Source organism: Mytilus edulis, chromosome 5 (genome assembly GCF_963676685.1).
Source record: "Mytilus edulis chromosome 5, xbMytEdul2.2, whole genome shotgun sequence".
Lineage (NCBI taxonomy): Eukaryota > Metazoa > Mollusca > Bivalvia > Mytilida > Mytilidae > Mytilus > Mytilus edulis.
The window spans coordinates 8,907,624-8,931,830 of record NC_092348.1 but is presented as its reverse complement, the minus strand read 5'-3'; the positions used below and the strand labels follow the sequence as shown (position 1 = coordinate 8,931,830).

Genomic DNA, 24,207 nt, shown 5'->3' with positions numbered 1-24,207 from the left:
AATATTTATAAACTATCTTTAAATGTGTGCAATTACTATGATAATTCGATTAATAGGTTAAATAAATTGCAGACTAATTTATATCATTTTTTTGCAAAATTAGATATACGACTCCAAATAATAATGATTGCAGTATAATTTTTCTTGTAAATCTTATTAGAAAGTACAAAACTACGACTTGTAAGTATATAATCGATGTGTTACTGATAATAGTTCAATGTCCAATGAAATAAAATCAAGATAAAAACTTGTGACAACAATAGAGATAATATCCATATAAAAAGAAATACGAAAATATGAAAAAGATATAATTTCATAAATACCTTTTAGGGTTATCTCATCCATGAAAATTGATTTATAAAAAGACATAACACCTGGAATTAAAGAGATTAAATCTTTAAATGGGTTGTACAAATAATGAAGGACATTTACTTCTCTAAAAGGAAATTAACGATAATTTACCCTGTAGTTTGCTTTTTAAAGAACCGCGACAGTGTGCGTGTTTAAATCAAATTACATATGTAAAATTAATTTGCGGATGAATTTAAGTGTCAATAGTTTAGACTAAGTAAGATTTATCAGTGAAACAGTTTAATCTGACATGTTATGGGTCTTTGATTTTGTTTGTAAACATTTGAAGGATTGTCTTAAACGTCTATTGACTTGCTTTTACTGAAATTGCAGTACATACATGTATTTTTTCTCAGATTCAGTAAAAGGATTTTAAAATTCGTTTCTAAAAATAATCAAACATATTGTTAAAGAATAGGCGTGTCAATGAACGGAAAGGTTTTTTAGTTTTACTACGTAAACACAATATAATGTCGTAAGTGTGTCAATTTCTCCTAAATGCAGTATTTATGCTTAAAATTATAGTAATTTAAAATACATTTACCTATCTTATAACAATATGATTGCAAAACATATAATTACATGCGTGTAACAAATGTAAAAATATCTCTAATACGTCATGTATATCCATTTATATATATGGATATATTTACTATTTATATATAGCCTTTTTTCCTATGAAATATGTACCACCTAACATAATCGATATGACAGCACCACATGATTGTCAACATGATGGTGAGAAAAAAATCATTCAGGACTAACATAAAGCTTAATTAACAATTATTAAATATTCTTATAAAAGCTTTTATTTAAAAAACATACTATATGTCCTATATGGCCATCACTGGGATTGTGAGACGCTTGTTTCAATTTCCTGACTGAAGTTCGATGACTCTCTTAGGGCAGTACGTAGTTCATCTATCAATAAAACATGATATTGTAAAGTGGTTCATTGATATAGGAGCTAAATTTCAATTAATCAATCATTTATAATATGTATAATTGTAACAAATTTTATATCTAAATATCACATAATTACAATTTCCTTTTACGTGAAGCTTAAAATACTAGCAGTGTCGATTTGGTCACGATGATGTCCAACTGTAACTCCTACCTACATCCCATTATTGTTATATTAAGAAGACGTGAAAACATCTTTCCTTTCCAATAGGATGTTAACACAGAGTTTCTGTGGGAAAGTGTTAACTTTACGTTTTCCTTTAATAAATGATTTTGTAACCGATACAAGTACATTATATAATATTATTCCTACATGCTTTTTATTAAACTTTCCTGTCGCAGAATAACTTGTGAATATAGGTGTAAGTGTCAACATCCACCCATATCTGATATATATGAGGTATAACCCGCGTTTGTTTTCGAAAAATGGCTTTACCAAATCAGGAATATGACAGCTGTTGTCCATTTGTTATGTTGGTTGATATAGTCTTCCGTTTGATTTTGTGAGTTTTTTGTGCACTTCAGTTTCTTGTTGTTTCTTTGTTTTCCTCTTATATTAGATGTGTTTTCCTCTGTTTTAATTTGTAACTCTGATCTATTTATGACTTTTGAACACCGTTATACTACTGTTGCCTTTTTTCATGGACTTCCCCTTTTTGCATGGAGTGCGGTATTTTTGTTGATACTTTTTCTCTGCAAGTGCTTGCCCATATATGCAGTCTTTTGTGTGGTTTTTGGTTGTCGTTAGTCGTAATTGTTTATTTTATTTTGTATTGTTTATTATTGTATTGTTTATCGTGTATTGTTTATTTGTATTCACGGGATTTGTATAGCTTACTTTGCTTTATGCTCGTTGGTAGAAGCTGCACAGTGACATACAGATGTTTATATCGACGCAATTGGTCTTTGAAGGCGATTTTCTTCATTATCAATTATATACTACATCTTATTTTCATTTAGTCACTCTATTACATTATGTTGGCCCTACAAGGAGGCTTGACCTACACCACACCGATTGATGGGACATTACAGTTTATAAATGACAAACTGCAACTGGTGCAAGGTGATTAAGTAAATGCATATTATATGCCCTTGTATGATAATCTAAAGTCAATAATGTCAAAATACTTTGTCTATCCAATGAAACTCAGTATTCTGAATCAAAAGATGTACGTGCAAAATCTCAGTTTTTAACACATCTATTATTATTCGGTGTAAAGCGTAGAACTGAGTACAATTAGAATTTTATTAATAATATTACTAACCAAACGATGGAAATATTCTGTTGACATTAGTTTGTTGCTTTACGTCATCGCTAGAAATACCCAAATACCCCCTAAAAACTTCATAATTGTTCAGCATAGAAAGATCTAACCACACAATCAGTAAAGGCGACAATAATTTAAAAGTGTTCGAATCTGTAAATCGATTCAGGAAAGACTGATTAAGGTAATGTAAAACGAAAAACTGAGGGAGTTTCATGAACTCTAAACTGCGAGACAGTGTGAAACGACACGGCCCGTCACGTGACGGAAAGCAACTCCTGTTATGCACATATTACCCGCCATGTGATACGACACAATCGGTGAATTCACAGAGGGCTGTTATACTTAAATACGGCTTTCAATGACTTTGATATTCAGTTTCGTCATTGTTTTTTTTTTAGGTTAAACTCGCAAAAATTAAGATGATTAACTGTTGACGTCTTTCAGTGTAATATAAAAACAGTAAAATGGATTAAAAATTAGAAATAGGTTATTTGTTATAGGAAACCTGTCATTATAGTATATCATGTGATTACACATATAATTGAATAACACTTTCCACAGTAAATCTACCAACAACCCTGTTTATTTGAATGTATGGAAATAACGTGGATTGACTATTCTGTAAAATACAATTTTCACACCATAACTGTCCACTTATGTTTAAACTTACTTGAAAACTCTCTTGTCTGAAACATCTTGTATTCAATTATATTCAATTGTCTGTCTACTTAAAATGTTACACGCAAATCAAGACATGAAGATGCTGAGATAAATGTAGTGAATTCTATTATTGTTTAAAAATATTTCCGTCAATAACATTCTAGAAAATTAGAGGAAACAGTACATTTATATCCCCGCACAATGCTCATACATAGCATTCGTGAACAAATAATCTGCAAGTTTCTTTCTTTCATTTGTTCCCCTAGTTCTTGCTTAATTTTGACTTATTTCTCTTGGTAAAGTCCCTGGTAAAGTGTATCATTAAACCAGTATGCCTGCATCAATTACATCACTGGCTTTCAGATATTCGGCTTTGAGCGTTCTTTATGAAGGTAATTCTAGGAAAGCAACGCATACAATTTACAACGTGATGTTCTCTTTTTTTCAGCACTGCATGGGTCGATAAATTGGCTGGTGGACTATCAGTCTCCGATGGTTGTATCAGCTCCGTAGTCAATAATTCGGTACTGACATGATAAATAGCAGTCAAGTATTAGCCTTTAGGACATTTTTTGATTCGGACGTCAATGATGAGTCTTTTGTTGACGAAACGCGCGTCTGGTGTAAGTGTAAAATTTTAGTACTGGTATCTATGATGAGTTTATTTACAACCACTAGGGCGATGCCACTACTGGTAGAGATTTATTTCCCCGAGGGTATCACCAGCCCGGTAGTCAGCACTTCTGTGTTGATTTGAGTTATCATAGATATGTTCATAATAATAAATTAACTGTTAACAAAACTTTGAATTTTTGAAATACTAAGGCTTTTCTACATCAGGAATAGATAACCTTGGCTGTATTTGGCAAAACTTTTAGGAATTTTTTGTCCTCTTTGCTCTTGAACTTCGTAATCTATTTGGCCTTTTGAACATTTTTTTATTCGAGCGTCACTGATGAGTCTTTTGTAAACGAAACGCGCGTCTGGCGTAAATGTGGGTTTATCTAAAAGCGTCCGTTAATAAGTGTTGAAATCATATCTTTAAGAAACTACTTGACAATTAAATATAATATTAAATTCCCCTAGGTTGTTAAAAGTATATAGACAAAAGTATGAGATATCTTCCGAAGACAGTTTAAATCAGGACTGGTTGATTTTTTTTCGATGGCCTGTCTATTGTTACATACACATTGCAATTTATGTGAAGGTCTGCTGCGAAAGGTGTAGGCCAAGTTTATTTCGTAATACTGCCAAGGTAATGAATTACTTTTCCAGCAGATTTTGACATTTCTATTGCTTTTGGTTTTGTGCTTCCTTGTTTTTGTTTGTGACTGATTTCTTTATTTCAAATTATTTCGAAAATGGGTCATATCAGATATTGGGAACAGGTGTGGTAAACACGCTTTGCAATGTAAATACAACTTTTTTATGGATTCGTCATGTTATTTGAATACAGGTTTTAATGTCTTTTTGCAATGGGGCTATATGACTAAATATTTTTTGTCATAAAACGTCACATAGATGATACTTAGCGTCTTGAAAACGAATTTTTTAGTTGTATTTGTCTAACACTGGGTTCATTGTTATGATCATAATTTAGACAATTTATTTTAAATTTACCATGTAAAGGCAGTTTTCGGTATTCAAAGAAACATTTACCTGTAATTGATTTTTTATCCAAATATTAGTATCAGGTATGGGGCAATAATGTAGCATTAGTGACATATAAAACTTCATAAGGAAGTGACACAAATAAAAAAAAAAGATAAATGACATTAAACAAGGCGTGGGAGGATCACGTACGCTATTTTTATGTTAGTCAAATACACATACATATTTGACCATGAATAAAACTATTTTATCTTTAAAACGTTTCTCATAATATTTGTTGACATTACATGTTCATTTACGCATCAAAGGATTGTGTTTACGTTTTCTGAAGTAATTAAATATTTTATTGATTTTAACCACGTGCTGGAATTTTACAACAATTTTATGTTTCATTCATGAAACATAGCAATTTAATTGCACCTGTATTACTCCGCCAAAGAAAAATAAATCCATAAGTGTATAAATATACCTGAACGCGCCAATATTAAACGTAAGGAGCTGTTTAACTAACAAAAGTAGAAAAGTTATTAAGGGTTGAAGTTGCTGCAACAGATATCTCAATCGTAGATTTTATCGTTTGAAAAATAAATATTTAAAGATGAAATTTTCGGAGACATTTGGCGAAATGATAGCTCACTTTTTGATAATGATTGAAATTGTTCGAGGGATGACCATCAACCAGAAATGTCAGGTAAGTGTCTCTGTTTATTCTGAAGATATTTTGATCTGTCTTTGGATTTCGATATTGTAGTTATCCTAAACTATAGATTCGTTCAAAAGACACGAGCATAGCATGCATGGTACTTTTCTTACAATAGGTTCCTTTATTTTACTTTTTTGAAGGAAAGTAGTTTTATTGGTTTACAATCGAAACAATAATATTGTTACAAATAACAGGAAATTGACATATGCAACTTATGATAAACAATGCACGCATATAACAGTGACAAAAGTTTTGATGAATAGCAAAATGTAATCCCGCGTATATGATAACTGGCTGTTAGATATATCTGTTCAAGTATTGTTGGACTTTTCTGCATCTAACATTTTTGGGTTTTTTTCCCCAAATTAAGACAGCGAAGCAATGTTATTTCGCCTGCAAATCATTTCTCCTGCTGATGCGAGATAACTGAATTATTGAGAAAGACATTTCGTACAAATGGTGTTCGTTTTATTCGCGTTTATTTTTCATATCCCTATACAGTGCCGACTGTGTTTGATGGTCGATACCGTTTTATCCTTGAGTATATAGTTCAATGATTCTTCATTTCAATACTTTTTTTCAAATCCTCGTCATTCTTAATCTGTATTGTAAATTTGATGAATTTTATGCGACTGTCATATAAGTGAGAGGTTTAGCGCTATAAAACCAGGTTCAATCTACCATTTTCTATATTTGAAAATGCCTGTACCAAACTAGGAAAATGACAGTCAAAATGTCCATTCGATTGATGGGTATTGTCCTTTGATTTTGCCATTTGATTAGGGACTTTCCGTTGGGAATTTTCCTCGGAGTATTTTTGTGATTTTACTTTTGATTACTGAATGATTGCAATGTACCATTATAATCTTTGGAATATTAATTGAACTGTTGGTATTTTCCTTTGTGTAAATTTCTAAATATTGAGAAGCAAATTAACACCCTCTGCTTTTACAATTTTGGTTTTGAGCGTTCTTGGTGAAGGTTTTTCGGAAACCTATTTGTTTAGTGTTAATCTTCCTTTTTTAATAATACTATCCAATGTTTAAGTGGAAATTTTAACTCTTTTGAGTACTTTAGTAAAGAGACAAGTTTTTAGAATGCAAAAGAAACCACTAGAAATCAGAAGAAAGTATAAATAAATAAAAGTTGGTTATGTGCACAAGTACCTTCCGACAACCGGCGCTAAATTCAAAGTCACCGACTTTGTCAAACTCCATTGTATTACGGACGTGTTAAATTAATTTTATTTTTAAACCCTGTATACAGCAGTGCACAGTAAAATATCTATTACTGTCCTCTCTTTATACGAAGCAGCACGACTAAAAACAATAAAACGTTTTTATTTTTTCCTGCACGTATTCATATTCATGCTTATTTCAAACAACTTTTAAATCTGAAGTCGAATTTAAACCCAAATAAATAAATTTAAAAACTAAAATTGAATTTCTAGACACAAAACCGGTGAAATTTCATTTAAATAAAAAGATATGATTTACCCTGTTAAGCGGCCGAGATTACAGTATTTGACGCAGGCTGACCACGGTCGACGTTACGGTAGTTGTCAATAAACTAACGTACAATATTTGATGCTGGCTTACTACCGACTGGCTAACTACCAATTTTACAGTAATTGATGCTGGTGAGCCTTTTTTCATATTGTATATCTAGCAGATGCAAAAATGGTTTGATTGGTAATAAAGTGTAAATGTCAAAGAGACAAAAACGGACAACTGAAGATCAGCATACGGTCATCAATATAAATATTGCGAAGTGTCTGCAATTGCCGACAAGATTTCAACTGAATTCAAAAGAATCAACAATAGGTCTTCACACAAAGTTCCTGAATTCATCATAAATAATTCGAAAGAACCCAATACCAAATTTTCACGTTTAAAAACAAGTTGATGAGGTAGGATTGCTAATGAGACAAGTATTTTTTCTATGGTCGGGTTGTTGTCTCTTTGGCACATTCCCCATTTCCATTCTCAACTTTATTAACAATTGCAGTATAAATAGAAGTACTAATACATTATAATATCGCGTGATATTTTTGAGGGGCATTCCCTTCTGCAAAGAAAGCATCAGCCGAGCGTACACAATGAGACATGTGTGTTTTTTTTTTTTAATTCTACGCCATCGTCACACAAAAATAGTATATATATAGTATTATCTATTTCTAAAGTTTTCATCATTTTATATTGGAAAATGAAATAGGACTATTTAATGACCTGTGCATATATACGGTGCATTCATTGGTGTTATATTTACCTGATTTATGTCATAATTCAATGCTTTGTTTGTTAATTTGAGGATTTGTGGTTGGTGGCATATTTCCTTCTCATTGACTCGGGAGGTCAAGAGTGTGTCATATTGTAGAGACACGAGTCTACTGTGTGTATCCTGACCTCTTGATGTTCTTTGCTTATTTGTTTCGTTGGGTTTCTGTCGTATTGCTGTTTATTACAAATCTCCTTGTATCTTTTCTCTAGTTAAATAACAGCCCTGGTGTTTCACATTTTAACCGCAATATTTGACCTTCAAAATTCCTTTAGCAGTAAGAGCTATCATGCGACATTAGATAACGATGCATGAGTCACAAAAACAGGTAAACGAAATACACATTTTTTGAAAAAATCTATATTACCGCAAATTAATGGTTATTTTTTATATCTTTAATTTAAAAGATTAATTTCCCATATTCTTTAAATCTAACATTGTCAAAAATAGACTATGTCCTATAGATTAGAGTTTTAATGTATTTTTTGACGACACGACGACAAACCAGGGTAATTGGACCAAAGGTTTCGTGAGTTGTAAACTATGTGAAAATATTAAATATGTCTAAGCTGTTATGATTAATATTTCTGTAAACGGATATGCCCATACATTTAAAGTGCAGCCATGTTATCTCTTACTTCTAAATAGGTCTTTAATTTCATTCGATATTTTTTTGTAGAACGAAAACGTTTTAACATTGATTTATTGGAACATAAGAAGGCGAAGTTGATATTTTAAGACATTTATAGGGTTAAATCTCATCATAAAAATATATGTTTGTATACATTAGTATAATGACGACTATTAAAGCATCTTAAAATAGCCTTACATTTATATATATATATAAAATAGAAGATGTGGTATATATGATAGCAATTAAGAAAACTCTCCACAAAAGACCAAAATGACATAAAAATTAACAGGTCCTCTTGTACACCTTAGTGTTTGAGGTTATTAAAGTATAATTGTATTCAAAAAGTCTCCACGTTCTATCATATTTCGAAATAACTTCCCTAAGCAAACCATACAAATGTGTTTCTAAAGTTGTCTTTAAAAAACACTATAAAATTCAATATTTAAAAAACGAGGCTGAATCAGAAATCACATATAATATAATTATTTCTTTGAAATTTAAAATAATATATTAAATTGTGCATGTATCAAACAGACCTAACCCACTTATTTTTCTTTGAAATTTAAAATAATTATTCAGTCACAGGAAAGGCATTTTATCATTCTTAATCCACTGAAACAATGCATTCTATAATTTACTAATTTTGGTATAAGCCATGCCGTATTACAGTCACATGTTTCCAAGTGCACAATCAATGAAGTAAAATAACTTATTGCTGAAAATTGTGCTGCATGGATGAGAAAACATTGAAAAGCAATATCAAAATAAAAATATCATCGATAATTTTGAGTGCATAAAATGTTATTTGTCGCATTCATATTCCCACTCACTATATAATGATAAAATACCTTAACATGATATACACTATCATAGTACTTCTATCTTAGTTATAACATATACAGCCATAACAATGTTTTGTCAAACAGCGCATGTTTGTACTTGATGTTTAGATAAATAAATACAAAAACAAAACAAAACTATTTGAATTGTGTTTTACCATTCAATATTTCCATAAAACATGCATGTACGCGCACCTCGCTTGTAAATCTATTAAATCAAGTTACAAAATGTAACCTTTTTTATGTTTCGCTTACAATGGTAGAGAGCATAATGTTACCGGTCTATATCTGGAAGTAGAAACCTTAGGATTTTGCTAATCATAATATTCAAAATTTTGCAATCAGTACATTATTGAAAAATATACACAAATCTATATTCGCCATAACTGGAAATAATTTTTTCACTAGTACTTTTATATAAAGCATTAGTTAATGTCTGCGAATTTTTTTTTTTATTATATCAATTTACATCACTTTTCACAGAAATAATTAAACATCTCAATGTGGGTGGGTTTTTTCTTTATTTTATCTGCTACAGAAGGCGGACAACTTTGTCTGCTTTTGACAGTTTAGTCGTATTTTTCGATCATTGATTAACTATTGAGAACGGATTTTAGAATACAGAAACGCTTCGAGTGCACAATTTGCAAAGGTTTCTCAAAACAAATCATTTTGTATAGATTATGGAACTTCCGCCCACACAATTATTAATATTTTATAGTTTTAACAGTTTCCTTAAAAGGTTCAGTGTACTTTACTATGACCGTATTAGGTTAAAAAAAGGGTTCCTGAACGATATATCTTCTAATAAGCTTTAAGTAACACTAATCGTTTTCTTTTCTTTCTTTCTTTCTTTCTTTTTTTTGTTTTTTGTTTCAACGGTTTGTATGTATGTATGTTTATTTGTTTCTTCTTCTTCTTCTGTGTTTCTCCTTGTGACGTATCAGTTCCTAAAAATACAGTTTTTTTTAACATCATACGCCTTGAAATATAAGTTAACAATATATAATAAAATAAGTCAATTAGTAACTTCTAAATCAATCAGTTAAAATCAAATGTATTAAGCGTATATTTAATGTTTTTTTTTATATATATTTAACATTCGTAAAACATGCGTTTCGGGAAACGCATGGGTCTTGCCTTACATGTAGAACGCATGTTTCATATGTGATAAAGTGCACATTGATCATGAACAATTCTTTAAACACGCGCTATTCATGTGTTTAATGCATATTATGTAATACATGTGTTGTAAATGACATAAACTAAATTTAGCTAACTTAGAAATAATTTGATAGCTGCATGTATCTGTACCAGCAAAGGATTTGGGAATGCAAACTATTCAATAATGCTGAAAACTCAAAAATGGAACTTAAACTGAAAACTCTAAATAGAACAAGAGCATAAAAACTTGTAATTTTGTGACAAAATGTTTAAGTAATTTTAACGGTAAACTATAATTTGTACTTAAAAGACAAACTTGGCACAGAAATGTGACACCAGCTTAGCGATGACATAAAATAGGTTTAAAAAATCCGAAACACAGCTCCCCTACTGAGATTTTTAACCAGACGTAGAGGGTCTGTTATACATTTGTGAAAGTAGTTCAAGCTGCTCTTCATTGACCAATAACAGCTGTCAGTAGGTACAAACAAAGATAGGACGGTCGTGTTATTTATACTATAAACTGCCGAATCATATCATTTATCTCGTTAAAATATTTCGCACACGTTTTAATATGATCAATATTGTTTTTCATATTTGTATAAGATAAATTTTTGTTGTTTTTACCGTAATGTCATGATAAAAGTTTTGTGAACTTTAAATTCTTTCACTTGATTGAGAACAATACTATAATAGTTTTGTGTTTGTACCCTCCACAACGATTCCCAGTCTCCAGGAGTTAATTTACGTTCAACATTATGTTTTATGTGATCGGTATAATACTACAATAGACTAATAAAATATAAGAAAATAAGTTATAACCCCACATTAATTCTGTGTACTAAGTAAAGATATTTATTTTTGTAAGCATTATACTAAATGTCAGTTAAAAATAGGTCTGCTCATTGCTGAAGGTCGTGTAATTTTTGTCAATTGATGATTAGAAAACTGACTTTTTATTACCAACTCGTAAACGTTTACTTATTTGGCAAACTGGTACCCATCATTCTCTGTTCTTTCCTTTTTATACGGTTTCTTTTCCACCTCCTACGGTTATACTGCGAGTACTATTGGTATCTTCTTAATTTTTTTTTACAACATCCTTGTATCTTTCCCACTCGGGGATCATAACAAAGACAGCTATGATTTTTATTAATAATTCGTAATGGGAATCCTCCTCAAACTACCTGTTTCGTCCTTTTTTCACGTTATTGAAAAAGACTGAATTTAAGTATGACTGTCTACGAGACTATGCTATCCATAAAGATCAAAGGAAAGAGATGTGAACATTTACAGGTCACAATATTTTACCTGCAGAAATCGTGTTTAAAATCTTTCTCTACCTATTAATACAAACTAAATAAAATAGACTATTGAATCTACAATATTTCTTGCATTATTATTTTTCAGTCACCAATCAATATACTAAGCGCTAAAGGAGCCTACATCGAACCTTTACCGAAAAGTAGAGTCCGGATAGACTCACTAAAGAAACCATTTGGGAATGGGTAAGTTGTATTTTATTAAAGTTAATCAGAGAGTATCATGTATGATTGAACATGTGTTGCTAACGGGTATTACATTAAGCCAATTAAAGAAAAATGTAGAAGTTTCTTGACATTAAATTCTTTGTCTGTACTCTGTAGGGTAAAACGTGCACCCTCCTGTACATTGTTGTTTTCGCATCATGACGACATTCTCACTTTGCATCACTGCCTAACTACGACCTCAACTATAAGATGGCAAACTTTTTAAAAAGCTATTACTTTTATGTCGTATATCCCCTACGTCAAAAATGTGACAGTAAACTGATTTCATCATGACCATAATCTTGATGCCTAGGGAATGACCGCTCATGGTCTCATTTATTTTGGTCGTTCATATTGGTGTCAATATTATGGAAGCGTATAGTTAGGGGCGATAGTAAAACAATATTGGAATTGATCTTTTTTTCAAAGTCAATTTTTTGTCTTATCAAATCTTAAAACTTTGACTTGAACTCGAAATTTTAACATTTGCTTGAATTATTGACTTTTTTAAACATTTTGAAATCTATGTACCAAGTTCGCTTTCGTACAATATAAAACCTTACATTTCAATATTTGCTTGTGTATATTAACATCGGTAAAATCTGCATTCTCATATGGGATACCACAATATTGCGAAACTTTCATTTAAAAAAACATTAAAATATAGAAGAACTGTACAATGGCTTTCCTACCAAAACAGGTGAATGGCTAAATCAATTATCAATTTGCGGAGAATTAGAGTAGAAAAATGAAAACAAGTTTTGTCAAATCTAACTCATCTGGCTATGCATTGGGGAAAAAAATCCTTAGTGCATTCAAATTCATCATTTTTGTAATAATAATTTAACTTAAAATGAATTAAAACTGTGAACTTAAAAGCAATTTTCGATGTTTCATTTATGTGTCTACGATCATTAAATTATTATTTATCAAAATCTTCAAAATTTGCACCCAATGTCTTAAGTGGTATTTGAATTAAACTTAGTTTTAGCTATACCATTATTTAATTTGTTTCAATTAAATATCAGTCTAATATACTTATAAGCGCCCCCAATTTATTGAAAAAAATAGAATTGAAATTTCCTCATTCATTTTGTAATTGAAATGCATTAGTCCATGTTATCTTTTGATACATTCACTTTTAAAACACCTAAAACGTATATATGTACTAGCTAAAGGGCGTAAAAAGTAGCTTCAAAAGTATGAAATTTTAATGTAGGTCGAGGAAGATAAAAGCGAACAGAAAATAATAAGCGTGAAATAACATTGGTGCACTCCATTCCATAAACCCAACTCGTGAGAAATATACATTTCTGTTTGTGAGATCGTATGTCCCTTTGAAAATTATTATCAAACTATTGTTGATTTTTTATTGAATGTTATCAATCAATAGTAACAGTTGTATGAGCGTATCCTGTATGCGATTCCAAAAGGCTTCCCATTATTAGAATAATAAAGAATCGAGCAAATTAATTTCACGTTTATTTCCTATTCAGAATTTAATTGTAAATATAAAATCTTTTTTTTCAGGCATGCTTTGAGTTTTGACTTTAAAACGACGTCCTTAAGTGGTGTTTTATTTTACTTGAACAATGCAAATACCAAAGAATTTGTTGGAGTTGAGATAGCATCCGGCTTTCTGACATATCATATAAAATGTCGTCGTCTAGAAGCTGTGTTGACAGTGGCCGCTGCCAAGGTCGACGATGGAAAATGGCATAGTGTAAGTTTATCATTGAAATAAAGAGCGATATTATGATTGCCAATAAGACAATTAGCCACCACGAAGATTAAAGCAATTATAGGTCACTGTACGGCCTTTAACTACGACGAAATCTATAGTCAGCTTTGATAGACCAAGGCATGAAAAATGTGAGAGAAAAAAATGAGAAAACTAACGGCCCGATTTATACAATACACAAATTACGAAAAACTAAATGACAGACTTGAACCACCTACAACCAGCTGAATAACTGGTAATTGCCTTGGGACAAGCAAATAAAGAATGCTATGTGGTTAAACATGATTGAGGTTATTTTCTTTCATATTTAAGGAAAGTTGTCTCGTATATATTAATCATAGGTCTGTCTTCATCGAATTGAAAGTCATTTTCTAACTACGTTCTTAGGTATTTCACAAAATATGGAAATGACCAAAATATCAATACATATCATCAGAATTTCCTTAGTAAAGATGGCTAAAATAGATATTCGAAGTAAGTTACGAAAAAGTTATAACTTTCCTTACAACAAAAATCAAAATATACATCCTGATATATATTTTGACTTTCAGTTCCTTTTAGCTTGATAATGGATTCTAAAGACGTGAATAAATGCATTAAAATGAACATTCATAACCTGAATTATGTACGTTTACTCCCAGTCTGTTTATTTGTGCTGTTATTTTTTTACAGATTGTGTTCAGACGGAAGAGGAAGCGTGGACGTTTGATTGTTGATGGTAAACATTATTTCCAGAACTATAGAATTGCATGTGACACTGAAGGATTTGCCTCCATGACGTTGGGTGGTATTCATCCTAGTGATGCAGATTTCGTCGATAGTTTCGAGGTATGAATAACTTAATATTGTAGCATAATATGATTAGTAACAATTTATACTCATACTCATTGTCTACCTAAATGCAAAACATATATATTTGACAATCTTAAGATCCGTCAAGATACATACTGGATCTTTATCTGTCATTTTATCGCATTGCATATTCTAACTATTTTGTTAAAAGAGAAGGAAAATCACAAAAAAAACAACATCTAGACGTTTAAATTTGGTTTTCAAAACCAATAAACCATGATTACGCCCGTTAAAATCTATGACATCACTACACACACGGGCATAACGAACGAGGTGGGATATATAAAGAACTCTTTGTTTAAAAAAGTAATATGAAACCTAACAAATAATAGTCTATCCTGTTTTGGAAATAATTTTTCGTATCATTAGCTTCAGTTATAACATATATAAAAATAGCCCAAACTGGAGAGGATGTCGCAGTGGCGGATCCAGAACTTTTCATAAGGATGGTAATTTCCGTTCTTCGATTAGAAATCTTTATTAGTTTTGGTCATGGCGGTGTTTGTCTTGTTACGTCATTTTGCCTTCGTATCTTTTTGCACTTTGGCTAATTATAACTTAATAACAAGGACGTTATCGAACAAAATGAATAAAACCACATATTTATTAAACAATTTTATGGCACGTGGCATACTATATTTATATGTACTTTCGTTGCACTGTATGTTAAATGTCACTTTTTGACACGTTTCATCAAATTAACTCTCAATAATGTTCGTTAACATAAATTCAATGCTATTTTAAAATCGTATATACAGTTCTTATATTTGAGTACGTTTAATCAATCAGTTATTTAAATGAAGGACTTCAATAAGTTGGCTAATTGAAAAAAGTAAATTAACTTTGTATGTCAAAGTGTCAAAATAATATTCAATACACATCATAATCAGTTATATTTACAAGTATTGATTTTCATGATCTTGAAAATTGACACTTGCTTTGGTGTTAATTTGGTCATAAACAGTGCTTCAAAATCGAAACCTTGCAATGAAAATGTCAGTATTCAAATTTAAACAATATTAAATCCGCCCATACACATAATAATTGAAATACGACAGCATTCATAAAAGTTCCCCATTTTTTAGTGTTTTAAATTTTACATAGTTTATACTTGCCTGTTGTCAAATAACAAATATTTAATAACAGACACATTTACAAAAATACTAGTTTTGCTGAAACGTTTTATTCAAAGTATATATTTTATCAAAACTTAATTCGGGCACTCTTCAGTTCAAATGCAGGTTTTGTATATCCGTTTTAATGTAAAGTACAATAGGATTCTTTCTCCTTTGTATAACAATTTTCCTATAGTATCCTTATTTTTGTTTTGTCAACATATATCGTCTCAAACCTTCATTGGCTAAAATTTGATTTTAACGTCGAACTTTCCTTGAATTTGCTATTGTGACGTCTTGAAAAAAAGCGACATTGACTGATTGCGTCATATTGAAAGCACGCATCTGTTTGCAAATCATTCGAAAAGTAGGATTTGTGCATTGCACATCTTCTGTAAATCATTGTCCACCTCCAAATCTCGTGCGATGGGATATTTATCCACTATCGACAGTTAGTCCCGCTTCAGGTAAAAGTTTTTGGTCGAGGTAGTTTTCGATGAAGTTAAAGTCCAATCAACTTGAAACTTAGGAAACATGTTCCCTATGATATAATCTTTCTAATTTTAATGCCAAATTAGTGATTTTATCCCATTTTCACGGTCACACTGAACATAAAAAAAATGATAGTTCAGATGGGGCATCAGTGTACTTGGGACATTATTGTTTTTGAATATTTAAAGTTTAACTGTCGAAAGTGAATAAATATCGTAATGCGTTGTGGTGGAATATGTTTCTTTAATGATTTTGGGACGGTGTGTAGACAATTAGAGTCCTGTTCTTTCGAATGACCTGCAAAAAAGATGTATTCTCTCTACGTGACGTCAACAGGCATGGTCGCCTTTTCTCATGACTTCACAATAGGAATTTCAAAGGAAAGCCAGAACATTTTAAATTTAAAAAACGTCATAAATGAATTTTGACCAATGAAAAACCGATATCAAACGAATCACACGCTGATTGAATAAGAATAATCAACAGTTCAGGAAAGGGATACTTCGATTAAGAGAAATATATATGTATCACTTAGTTGGTGTGTAGACTGTGTTGGAAGTCTTATTTTTGATATATCTATAATTAATAACTAACAGTATTGTACATTACAAAGTTTACAATTCAATATCATTTGTTTATTTTTAGGGTAAACCTGGACATTTCGAAGGTTGTATCAAGAATGTAGACAATACAGCTGGTATACTGACTTTGCCTAAATACACTGGTGTTTCCGAATGTGAGTAATCCCGATGTGAACTGAAATGAGATTTGAATGATTATCTCAAATATAATGTGTTCATAGGCAATGATCTCACTAGTAAAACAAATCTACTCTACGTTTTTACTTTGTGTCGTACTTTGCTGCTTTGAGTAAGAGAGAATATGAAGGATGAAATTTCCAATATGGCGTAAATAGAGGACCAAAGACATGCGCATACGCGATTTTACAGTGGTCAACTAGAGGATACAATGTGACATGACAAGTTTTCTGCTGACTGCAACCATTACCTTGTGCACATTATTTGTCATCGTGAACCTCGAGTCGTGAACGTATTCATCCATCTGTTTTCTCATTGATATGATATAATTTGGTGCCGATAATTCATGACATTCTGAACTTGTTGAATACAACTACAGACAATTGCAAAATGCTGCCAAACATTTTATTTTCAATGATATTCATTGTTTGTTTTTCTGCAGCATCTCTATGATACTCAATCATTGCATAATCATTATTTTTAATTCGATTAACATGATCCGCATGTGTAATCTTAAATTTATGTTATTGCTATGTAACAGTCGTTGCCATCTATGTTAAACTTTGATATACAACTGCTTTTTAGAAAATTTGGAAGGGATGATCACCAGTATATTAATTGTATTTTATAGGAACACTTGTAATACTGATGGATAGATAGTATTATTTCTGTTTGTTAATATAATACCGAACAGTATTATATAAACGTATAATAAGCTCTTTCGATTTTGCGCGCATAATACGTGTTTCTTGACCGAATTACGTACAGACACCAGGTTCGACCTAGACCAAAATTCTGAAAATTCATATAAAAAAATAGGGGCAAAAATGAATTTTGGCTTGCTCTAGGTAGTATAAAAAGAAAAATCCAAAACGAAATGTATGTAATCAAATGGCAAAAACAAAACCGCAAACACATCAAACGAATAGATAACATTTGTCATATTCCTGACTTGGTACATTTTGACTCTTGTGATGGGTGAATGTATCTCAACAATGGAACGTAATAGTTTGATAAGTTATAACCTGGGACTGATATGTTATAACCTGGCACTGATTTTTGCCAATGCATAAATTGTCACTAGATGAAATATGTTTGTATAAACACATGTAAACAAAAACTAAAGTTATTAATTGTTATTTTTGTTATTATTTGTGCTTTTGATGTTATTTTGTGTTACTTTGATCAATAAAGATTTGTTGTTGTTGAAATCTATTATGTTCTGTAATTTGTATTAGGAATAAGTGATTCAACCAAATAGTTCTTATGCGACGCATTTGGATTTTTCGCAATTTGAAATGAAAGGACAAATAAAATGAAAAAAAAACACTTTATCAATTACATGCGTCTGACGCGGTTATCTGATATGCATTCACATTTAATTTATTTGAGTACCAGTCACATACATTTTTACAACTGAACATTTGTAGAAATAAGAACTCTATTTAAAACAATCATGACAGTTTAGACACCGTAACAAGTCAGACAAACAATACAAACAATATCTTAAATTGGTGACCAATAAAGAATAGAAAAAAAACACAACTAGTCAGTTTGTGCTGTAAAAATACATTTAATCTAATCCAGTGTTCAAGGTACGTATACATAGTGGAAATCAAGCTCGGAGCCAGAAGGTGATAAATACATTGCAACAATTGGTAAAATCTATTATTGCTTCCATGTCTCTTGAACTGAATTGTAAGGCGACTGTCCATCTTGAATTTTAAAGAAGCAGATAACAATTGATCTAGATCTTGAATTAAATGTGCAAATTTGGAGAGTAGTATGTAATTTATTTGTGAGACTTTAATGGTATTATAGAAATAAAAGCAACAGTAGTATGCCACTGTCCAAAGTCATAAATCGATTGAGAGTAAACAAAAACGAGTCACAAATGAAAACCTAGGGAAACAAATCAACTATAAGATGAATACAAAGGAACAACATAAACACTGAAGTGCAACAAAAACAAACGACAAAGCAACACACACAGAAACGAACTATAAGATAACAACTACCATTTTCCTGACTTTGCACAGGACATTTTAAGAAAAAATTGTGGGTTGAACAATTAAGAATGATTTAGTCTTTACGGAGCAACAAAAGCATCACCGTCTCAAAAATGTCATCAAATATACAAGGTGTTGAATTTTGCAGACAACCGTGTTGTTTTCAAAATTATTAAAATAAAGCAATGGCGCTCGTGTGTCAAACAGCTGGACGGCCAAGTCAATAATGACGTTTAGGATGTGTTTGGACTTTTGATTTTGCATTTTGATTTTGGATTTTCCTTTTTGAATTTTCCTCGGAGTTCAGTATTTTTGTGTTTTGACTTTTTAGTAGTACGATGGAATGATGCAGCTTAAATTTGTCGGACACAGTCGCTCCGATTTCTACATCTATGTCAACGTCAATGTGACAATTTTTGATTTCGCAATATGCCTTTCAAAAAGTTGACACTATTCACATAAAGACCATTTCTCGGAAAATTCGAATGTTGATAAATGGTGTGCTGTATAATAGATCCACAACATTACGATACAGTTAACAGCGTTAAGCGTTAAATAATTGTTGTAGCAGTTCTGACAATGATATGAAAGCAAAGCATGCGGTTTACTTTTTTCCATTGATTCCCCCGTATCTTTTGCGACGCCAATAATGAACACGACGTACATGTAGTCGTAGACAACTCTCTTATATGTGTTTTCTGGCTATAGTTTGTCTAAGAAAACATGTCCAAAGTTTATCAATGGGAGGCGACTCAAAAATAATTTTGAGGAGAAGACTGGTATAAAGTTGTGTAACAACTAAATTAACTTCTAAATACATTACTCCGAAGGTCTTTCAAAAGCTGTATGTTTTACATAAAGGGATGGCTGTTCTCTGATGTGTAATAGAGAAGCATTCTTTAGTTCTAAATATACATTGTAGGATAGCTATTGAAGTTAAAGCTATTTTAATCAATTCGTCTGTCAGAATTATGATATTGTTCACATTATGTAAGTAATTGTTCACCATGTTTACCTTATAAACAGTACATTCAAAAGGGGTTCATATGTCATCGGTTTTAATCATTTTGCAATCATGACTTGATTGACCGGTATTTCCTGTATATGTTGCTAATCATCACATAAATGTTGAACTTACATTGTCCCAGTGCTATGCCCTATTGACGTATATAAGCATTTAATTTAGCAACATGTAAGGTTTCGCATAGGAAAACACAAATACTACTTTCCTTTTTGAGTCGCATGCATTCATGGCGTTTTACAGAAAGGTTGTTGTTGCAAAAATGCATTATTTACCTTTTACTCTTTTTATATCCGCTGAGATACCGTTGTGAACTTTCCATTTCTTTGTAGCAACATTCCAGCAGCGCCTGCATACGGAGTATACATCTCTCAATTGATACGACATTCCCGGGCTTGTATTTTAAATCACGAATTCCTTGATAGAGGGTTGCTGATCACAAAGAAGCTATTAAACCAAAACTTCCAAATGGTGAAGTTGAAATCATCCCGTCGTAAATTTTACAAACGACATCACGAGTTGGTTGACGTGATGGAATAACCGTTTCACAGATGATAGCGGATATGTACCTTATGTCGTAACTACAATCCACTTTCCCTTACACCGCGAATGTGATATACCGAATTAAACTATTTATGGGGTTGTAATAATATTAGCAACACGACGTGTGCCACATGTGGAGCAGGATCTGCTTACTCTTCTGGAGCACCTGAGATCACTCCAAGTTTTTGGTTGAGTTCGTTTTGTTTAGTCTTTAGTTTTCTATGTTGTGTCTGGTGTACTATTGTTTGCCTGTTTGTCTTTTTATGTTTTAGCCATGGCGTTGTCAGTTTATTGTCGATCTATGAGTTTGACTGTCCCTCTGGTATCTTTCGTTCCTCTTTTTTATGGAAAAAAAGACACTAAAAACAATGTTGCCAAATCTAACCAAACGCAACTTTTCCTGAGGGAGTTTTACCTTAATTACTTGATAATTTATAGATTTATTAGCAAACAATTTGAGAGAGGTTTGTACAAACCTGATATTTTCAAATTACCATTTATCAGCAGTTACATACCCTCTCAATTACAATTACATTACAAACTCTTGTATATGCACACTATACAGACTCCGTTAGCAGTATCTTACTTAAAATCACAGATTTATATTCATAAATCTATCGATGGTGTCCTATTCCTGTGAGTGACATTTTGACGGAGCGATTTATGTATAGCAAGAAAGCATTACCCGGTCGACATACTTGGTCTAAATAGAAAAAAAGGGTGTGGAGTATCCATTCATGACACAAAATTTGTTATTACACAACAACAAAACACACACACACACAACAGATAAGAAACAGCGCTTGCTCCTTTTGAAACGTTCATGTAATTCCCACAGATTTTGTTGTTTCCTTGAACTTCAATTACTCAATTGTTTTATGCGGTTTGCACATCAATAAACTAATACTGTCTTAACTCATATGTCAAAAGACACGAAAGGACTATTTTAGATGAGGTGATGTCAAAATTATTTTTCTGTACTATTTCCGATTATCAATTATAATATTTGACGGGACTAGTTGCTTTGAGAATTATTTGAATTAATGCAGAAAATCAAAAATATTAATTTTTATAATAAATTTATATTCATTCTTAAAAAAATATTATAATAATCATTAGCAAAGGTATAAATAATATACAGCATCATATTTACATATAATACAGTTTTATATTTACAAACATAAACTATTCCTGATAACTAAATATTACCTGAAAGAAAAAAATCTATGATTATTATTCCCAAATTAAAGGACAAAATATTGGTGATACCGAGTAATGAAAAAATATACATTCCGGTCAAAATATTTGTATGATTTGTATGATTCCAATTAGTTGTTTTTATTTATTTCATTTAATATATCAATCGCAAATGCAAAAAAAAAGACAGGGACAGTCTACATAATGGTAAAATACACAATCAAAATTAACAGATGTATGAATTCTACGTTTCGAATTTGATTCAATGCGGGTGTTCATTAAAATACATTGTTTTACTAGAAACATTTGCTCCTGTCCTTGTAGATCGTTAAACTCATCTCTTAACCTCTCAAAAAGGACTTGTCTTTTAAAGTAAAATCAACGTTAAAAACAAACATGCAACAAAAGAAGGCCACGTAAGGCAAGGCGTCACAAAGTATATTATTATTTCAGATTCATTTACTCTACAAAAAGAAAAAAACAGTTCAGAAAGAACAGAAAAATTTATACCTGAGCTCATATTTGAACACAAATAGCAAAGTTGATTATTTGCTTTCGGAAACCCTTAAAATGAAGTTTGTAGCACGATATCATTAGGTTTAACAGATCACCGTGTAGAACGCCACTTGCGGGGTGTCGGCTATGTTTGACATGGGGTGGCAATTTTGAAGCGACGAAAAAGTAACAAGGTAAGTTCAAGCATCAAAATTTCTTATTTCTAGAACTCTCAGTACCATATAATGTATTGCACGGAAGGAACCTCAACATAATATATTTCCTGAAAGCAGAAGCAGTCGTTTTCAGTGCTCAGTTTTCTCAAACACCTCGCCCTAGTTTTCCGTGTTGCAGATTTTGAGGCTTTATATGCAAATTTCGGTATAAAAACTACTTTACACAGCCATCCCCCGTATCGTTTATATAGAATTTTATTCCTCTCATTGACTTATACCAAATACCAGTTTCTTAGTTAAAATTAATTGGTTTTACAACTGTTATTCATCAAAATATAAAGTGTCGCTCGGGGTGTCAGATTTTGCGTCGCAAGGGGTAGAGGCTTGTCATAAAAAAAGAATACATTTTCTTATAAATCGATCTCTATCTGATACTTTTTAAATTCAAACACACCTACACAAATATGAACATAAATGTAACAGAAATTTAACCTAGAAAAACACAGGTTACATCAAATTCTTCAAATTTTATTCAATTCCGGTTCATTTAGAGATATGTATATAGTCAGAGTAGACCTTCAAAGTAGATATGAAATGATAGATGTGTAACAGAAAACGGATAATTCTAGCTGGGCGATTACGAACGAAATAACTGTCTTAAATCATTTTTTATTGTAAACCTGTTCCGTTGTATATTTGTGTACAAGTCGTTGTTTTCTCATTGACAATTGTAGTATCATCGTCTTCAGGATTACTTGAAGTTGTGTTGTCATTCGCTGAAAAAGATGCCGGCGAGTGTTTCATTGAAGAGAGTGTTCTAATTCTTTAGGAGTAATGGATTTTTGCGGCGTGCACGAGTGCTTTTTAGATGAACCTGGTGATGAACTATGATGCATTTTGGCTGGTGGAGGCTTCGGGCATATCTTATATTGAGGACTATTTTATGATGTTTTGGTTTATTGAGCCATAGCCTTGACTTTTTTACCATGATAGTGACTGAAAAGGAAAAGAAATCGTTTACCAGCTTGAAAACTAAATATTTTAAGCCATTTTTACTATGAATGAAATCAAAAGCACATGTTTTCGAAAAACTAACGATTTTCTTAACCCAGGCATAGATTACCTTAGATATATTTGGCACAACTTTTTGGAATTTGGATCATCAATGCTCTTCAACTTTGTACTTGTTTGGCTTTATAAATATTTTGATATGAGCGTCACTGATGAGTCTTATGTATACGAAACGCGCGTCTGGCGTACTAAATTATAATCCTGGTACCTTTGATAACTATTATAAGACCAAAAACAGGCAAAATGAAAAACCCTTACTTTGTCATGGTAAAGTAGATGTGAATGAAATCAAAAGCATATATTTTATAAGACCAAAAACAGGCAAAATGAAAAATCCTTGTTTTGTCATAGTAAAGTAGATGTGTTTGAAATAAAATGTATCATATGAAGACTAATATTATTTTTTATGACAAGCCTCTACCCCTTGCGACGCAAAATCTGACACCCCGAGCGACACTTTATATTTTGATGAATAACAGTTTTAAAACCAATTAATTTTAACTAAGAAACTGGTATTTGGTATAAGTCAATGAGAGGAATACAATTCTATATAAATGATACGGTTGATGGCTGTGTAAAGTAGTTTTTTATACCGAAATTTGCATATAAAGCCTCAGAATCTGCAACACGGAAAACTAGGGCGAGTTGTTTGAGAAAACTGAGCACTGAAAACGACTGCTTCTGCTTTCAGGAAATAGATTATGTTGCGGTTCCTTCCGTGCAATACATTATATGGTA

The 24,207-nt window shown here is 31.6% G+C and overlaps 1 protein-coding gene across 1 annotated transcript; it reads left to right on the top strand.

Moving 5' to 3' along the window:
* The first annotated feature begins 5,039 nt into the window (after positions 1-5,039).
* On the top strand, positions 5,040-18,168 carry LOC139522893 (laminin subunit alpha-4-like). Its single transcript, XM_071316526.1, has 5 exons — positions 5,040-5,544; positions 11,881-11,978; positions 13,530-13,722; positions 14,413-14,568; positions 16,845-18,168. Exons 1-5 carry the CDS (start codon positions 5,452-5,454, stop codon positions 16,941-16,943), a joined length of 639 nt encoding a protein of 212 aa, XP_071172627.1. The 5' UTR covers positions 5,040-5,451; the 3' UTR covers positions 16,944-18,168.
* The last annotated feature ends 6,039 nt before the right edge of the window (positions 18,169-24,207 follow it).